This window comes from Octopus bimaculoides, chromosome 9, assembly GCF_001194135.2.
Source record: "Octopus bimaculoides isolate UCB-OBI-ISO-001 chromosome 9, ASM119413v2, whole genome shotgun sequence".
Taxonomy (NCBI): Eukaryota; Metazoa; Mollusca; class Cephalopoda; order Octopoda; family Octopodidae; genus Octopus; species Octopus bimaculoides.
In genome coordinates this window covers 85822556-85828500 of record NC_068989.1, presented here as the reverse complement: position 1 = coordinate 85828500, position 5945 = coordinate 85822556, and the positions used below count along the sequence as shown (strand labels likewise).

General features: G+C 41.4%; 1 protein-coding gene across 3 annotated transcripts in view; it reads left to right on the top strand.

Moving 5' to 3' along the window:
* The window catches only part of LOC106869690 (SWI/SNF-related matrix-associated actin-dependent regulator of chromatin subfamily A-like protein 1), a 24438-nt gene that overhangs the window by 15165 nt on the left and 3328 nt on the right, over positions 1–5945 (top strand). For all 3 annotated transcript variants that reach the window (XM_014915536.2, XM_014915527.2, XM_014915537.2), the window contains 6 exons: positions 647–781; positions 1469–1548; positions 1767–1899; positions 2448–2512; positions 3345–3444; positions 5138–5323. In XM_014915536.2, coding sequence (XP_014771022.1) covers positions 647–781; positions 1469–1548; positions 1767–1899; positions 2448–2512; positions 3345–3444; positions 5138–5323 — 699 coding nt within the window. The remainder of the gene's footprint in view (positions 1–646; positions 782–1468; positions 1549–1766; positions 1900–2447; positions 2513–3344; positions 3445–5137; positions 5324–5945) is intronic.

The following is a 5945-nucleotide window of genomic DNA, read 5'->3' as shown; positions in this document are numbered from 1 at the left end:
GGGGTCGATTAATTAAGTACCAGTTATGCACTGGGGTCAATGTAATCGACTTAATCCCTTTGTCTGTCCTTGTTTGTCCCCTCTATGTTTAGTCCCTTGTGGGCAATAAAGAAATAAGAAACATTAGCACACCGGGCGAAATGCTTAGCGGTATTTCGTCTGTCTTTATGTTCTGAGTTCAAATTCTGCTGGGGTCAACTTTGCCTTTCATCCTTTCAGGGGTCGATAAATTAAGTACCAGTTGTGTACTGGGGTCAGTCTAATCGACTGGCCCCCTCCCCCAAAATTTCAGGCCTTGTGCCTAGAGTAGAAAAGAATATTTTATAAATGGCAGTTAGCTGGCAGAATTGTTAGCACACCGGGCAAAATACTTAGTAGCATTGTATCCATCCTTGCATTCTGAGTTCAAATTCCGCTGTGGTCGACTTTGCCTTTCTTCCTTATGGGGTTGATGAAATAAGTACCAGTTGAGCACCGGGTTTGATGTAATTGTCTTACTCCTTCCCTGAATTTGTTGGCCTTGTACCAAAATTTGAACTCAATATCTTATAGTTGGAAGCTTTTCCTGTTGCCAGTCCTTACTTGTTTTCCAAGAAAGGGATTTTTTTTATTCCACTGTCAAATATCCATGTACTTATATTTTCAGAATGCTACCCGTGTGATCCTTTTGACTGGGACACCTGCTTTGTCTCGTCCATCAGAGCTTTTCACCCAAATTGTTGGGGTACTTCGACCTATTAATTTCACTGAATATGGTTTGCGCTACTGTGATGGCAAAAAGGTAAGGAGCACAAGTTATGTTTAGGATGTGTGAGAGCAAAACCCCTCAGTGAGATTGGTAACTTTCGAAGATTGAATTACAATGATGCTATGTGAAGAGGTAATGCAGTGCCCACAGATCAGCACCATTCCTCTTGTTTGACTTGTCAGGTGGAGAAGGGATGGGATAATGGAATATCCAGATGAAATTAGTGTGGTTAATGTTCAGTTTGAATTGTTAGTATGTGTGTCTGCTGCATACACAAATATGCACGTTTTTGTTGAACATCTGTGTGTGTGTGAATCTGTAAGAGTGTGTGCAGGTGTGAAAGGGAGTATGTAGTTGTGTGTTTGCATGCATGTTAATGTGTTGGCATGGTTTCTGTGGCTGAATGCCCTTCCTAATGCCAACCACTCCGAGAGTGTAATGGGTGCTTTTACGTGCCACTGGCATGGGTGCCATTTGCATGACACTGGTATCTGTCATGACATAATGCCAAAGGTCTTGATCATTGCCTCCAAGAGGCCCAACGCTTGAAAGGAACTCACTTCTGTGAGGCCCAATGCTCAAAGGGAACTCAGCCACTTTGCCTCAGACAATATCATATAGATTACTCTACATGTTATATACAATACAAGAGAGACATTCTACACCCTGTAATCCTATATTATCCATGCTTCTATAACAAAATATTCATTTCATTCCCAGAATGCCTGGGGTTGGGATTTCAGTGGTTATTCCAACTTGGCTGAACTACAGGTGTTTATGGAAGAGAAGGTTATGATCAGGTAAGTACCCAACTGTTGAATATTTACTGTTGCTGTTCTTGTTATTGTTACTGTTGTTACTACCCTTACAAATTGTTGTAGATAATGTTTCACTTTCGTAGTTGTTGTTTCATCATCATCATCATTTAACATCTGTGTTCCATGCTGGCATGGGTGGGATGACTGTTTTGGCAGGATTAATAATAATAATAATTGTTTCTAATTATTGTTATTTACAGACGGATGAAGAAAGATGTTCTCAGCCAGTTGCCATCCAAAAGGAGACAAGCTGTATTGTTGAATCCCAATGCCATTAAGACTGATGCCTCCATGAAAAAAGTTTCCGCCTTGGTAGAGAAATCAACATCAGCTGTAAGTAACATGTTATGATATAAATCACTGCTTCTCTATGATACATCTTACTACTGTTTTATGTTAGATCTCGTTACCTCTCAACTATGCATTGCAATACTGCTTTATGAAATATCTCAGTACTTCTTTCAATACTCCTGCTTGCCAGGTCTGGTCAAACTGTCCGACCCATCTCAGCATGGGTGGGATGGCTTCACAAGAGCCGGCCAGGCCAAAGCTAGCTCCAGACTTCTGTGACTGTTTTGGCAGGATTTTTACAGCTGGATACCCTTCCTAACACCAACCACTCAGCAGAGTGAACTTAGTGCTTTTTATGTGGCACAAGCACAGGCAAGGTCAGTTTTGGTAAGGTTTTTACTGCTAGATGCCCTTCCTAACCCCATCTATGGTTAAAAACACCATGGCCATGGTCCTATAACTGAAACAAGTAAAGAAATAAAAGTATATTTTTGCAATTATATGTTTTATCATTGGCAGCCATTTACTTCTAGGTCAACCTTGCCTTTTGTACACATACACAAACCTCTTGTTTTCTTTTGTGTTTACAGGAAAGACGAAATCTCTTGTTTCGATATTTTCAAGAAACAGCATCAGCCAAGTCTTCCGCTGTTTGGTAAGTCTGTCAATATTTTATCTCTATCTCTAGCTAACCCTCCATGCATTCACACCACAACAGCAAACTCTCACTTCAGTTAACATCTGCTACCATCACTTATTCTTACTGTATTTTTTGGCATAGAAATCAACATAATTTATAGTGTAAACATTCAAACATTGTCACTGTCTTTCCAAATCATGGTCCGCCAAGGTTATTGTATTCCTTTATTGCCCACAAGGGGCTAAACATAGAGGGGATAAACAAGGACAGACAAAGGGATTAAGTCGATTACATCGACCCCAGTGCGTAACTGGTACTTAATTTATCTACCCCGAAAGGATGAAATGCAAAGTCGACCTCGGCGGAATTTGAACTCAGAACGTAATGGCAGACGACATACTGCTACGTATTTCGCCCGGCATGCTAACACTTCTGCCAGCTCACCACCTTGGAAGTTTTAACATAAACTATGTATCTTTAAAGGACATCTTGTTGTAAGAATCAACCTACCGTTTTTGCTGTAAATTTTGGTCTGAAAATTTGAACTTATTTGCCAGAAAATATAATAATTCGCTTTCTATTTCACACCCTTACACTAGCTTCTCTCCTTTACTTCCTTCTTTTCTCCTTTCTTCCTTCATCCTTCCCTCCCTCCCTCTCTTTTGTCTTCTCTGTCCCCTTTTCATACCACCAATCTATTTGTTAGTATGTAAGATGTATATTTTTCTTACAAGATGCCCACACACAAACCCATGTCCATTCTACATCCAGCTGACACTACTACATGTTTCCCGCACGTCACTGTTTTAAACATGCATCTCCATCAATTCTATGTTTCATCCCACAGCGACTACATCACAGACCGAGTGGAAGCTGGTCAAAAGTTCCTGGTATTTGCACACCATTGTGTGATGATGGATGCCATTGAAAAGCATGTCCAAAATAAGGTTAGTCTGTTAAACCACTCACCTATCCATTCTGCTCTTATTACAGGGCTTCTAAGAGGCCAATAAATTGTTTTGATTTATGAAAATAATCAGTATAGCCACAGACGTGGCTGTGTGGTAAAGAAGCTTGCATCCTAACAACATGGTTTCAGTTTCAGTCCCACCAAATGGCACAGTTAATAAGTGTCTTCTAAAGCCCTGGACTGACCAAAGCCTTGTGAGTTGTTTTAATAGATGGAAACTAAAAGAAGCTCATTGTGTATGTGTGTGCGTTTTACTGTCTCCTTGCTTTGACTTACTACGAGAGTTTGTAAAACAGGTGTCTCCATCATGCTAGTGGTGTCATTCGTTTGCAGTCTTTCATGAAAACCTGTCTGGAAATGTTACCCCGTTTGGAATAAAGGTGAGGGTTGATGACAGGAAGGGCATCTGGCCATAAAAAATCAACCTCAACAAATTGCATCCGATCCATGAAAGCATGGAAAAGTGGACATTAAAATGATGGCAATAATGATGATCAGCGATTTAGTGACTTATCTTCCCCATGGTGACCATCCTAAACATTCTTATATCTGCTTTCCATGCTGGTATGGATTGGGTGAGTTCTTATGGTCTTAGGTCTTATACTGAATTACTGCTTTTCCAACCTTCAGATTAGAGGACCTTCAGATTACTCTCCCATGCTGGTGGCACGTAAAAGGCACCATTCGAGCATGGTTTATGCCAGTGCTGCCTGACTGGCTCCCATGCTGGTGACATGTAAAACGCACCATTCGAACATGGTTGTTGCCAGTGATGCACTGATGCTGGTGGTATGTAAAGAAGATCAACCTGTGATCGTTGTGCCTCATGGAAGCCAAGTGGCTGAGTACCTTTCAAGTGTTGGGCCTGACAGAGACAAGGTGGCTGAGTTCCTTTCAAATGTTGGAGCTCATGGAGGCAAAGTAGCTGAGCTCCTTTCGAGTGTTGGGCCTTGTGGAAACAATGACCTTGGAAGCATTATGTTGTGTGCTTCAGAAGAAGACCCATCAAGCCAAGCAAAATTGCTGTCATGGCAGATACTGGTGTCATGCAAATGGCATCCATGCTGGTGGTACATGAAAACACCCATTACACTCTCGGAGTGGTTGACATTACGAAGAGCATCCAGCTGTAGAAAACCATGTGAAATCGGACTGAATCTTGGCGCAGCCTTCTAGTGTACCAGCCCAAACAAACCATCCAACCCATGCCACCATGGACAACAGGCGTTAAATGATGATACTGATGCTGAAAAGTGGAATGGTAAAGCATTATATAAATGAGAGATTGGGATTGGGGGGATAGTAGGGGTTGAGATTCTTGAGGTAGTAGGGGTCAGGAGTGTACGTACTGGAAATACGTGTTTAAAGGGTGTACAAGGGGGTGCTGGAAAATATCTGGCTTTGAGGATATCACGAAAAGCCTGGTTGGAGGCCCAACCTTCTGAGTTCTTTTACAGGACTGCTGCAATATGTATGTGAATCTGAGAAGTGGATATGTTGAATAAAATCATAATTAACTGATCTGCTTGTATTTTCTTTTACCCAAAGCCAGGAACTTTTCAGCATCGCCTCATAAGAGGATCTTGCAAATTAAGTAAATTACGAACTCTTATCTTTGGCAAAATCTCTCTGCTAACATTACACTCTGTCTTTATTATAATTCTTTCCAGTGCAAAATTGAATACATTCGCATTGATGGGAAAACAACTAGTCAACAGCGCAAGTTCTATTGCGACCAGTTTCAAAAACATGAAGATATTCGGTTAGCAATACTGTCCATCTGTGCTGCAAATGCAGGGTTAAATTTAACTGCAGCATCCTTGGTTATCTTTGCTGAACTGTTCTGGAACCCAGGAGTAAGTACAACGATTATTTGTTGATTATATTTTCTTTCCTTTCAGCTCTTTATGTAATTGATTTTTCAAGGTTTTGCAGTGAAGGTATTTCTGTACTAATCCATGTTTATCTCTCACTGCATTTCCCTTCATCCTCATCTATATCTGCCATTCACCTCTTGCAGTCCAGCAAACCTACTTACCCCACCATACCACTTCTCTTATATTCATCTTCCTGTAACTTGAGGGTATGCCATGATGCATCTTCACTGCTATCCTCTTTCTTTCCCAGTTGGGTTAGCCATGTATCTCCTCTGTAGTGAGGCACGGGTTCCTGTCCCTCTCTCATACTTTAACCTCTCATCACTTGCTATCAATCCACCTCCCTCAATATTTCTCTCCCACTCAGTTGAGAGGTCTTGTCTCGTGAGTTACTTCATTACATATGTTATTACATGCAAGCAGGAGTGGCTGTGTGGTAAGTAGCTTGCTTACCAACCACATGGTTCCGGGTTCAGTCCCACTGCGTGGCACCTTGGGCAAGTGTCTTCTACTATAGCCTCGGGCCGACCAAAGCCTTATGAGTGGATTTGGTAGATGGAAACTGAAAGAAGCCCGTCGTATATATGTGCGCATATATATA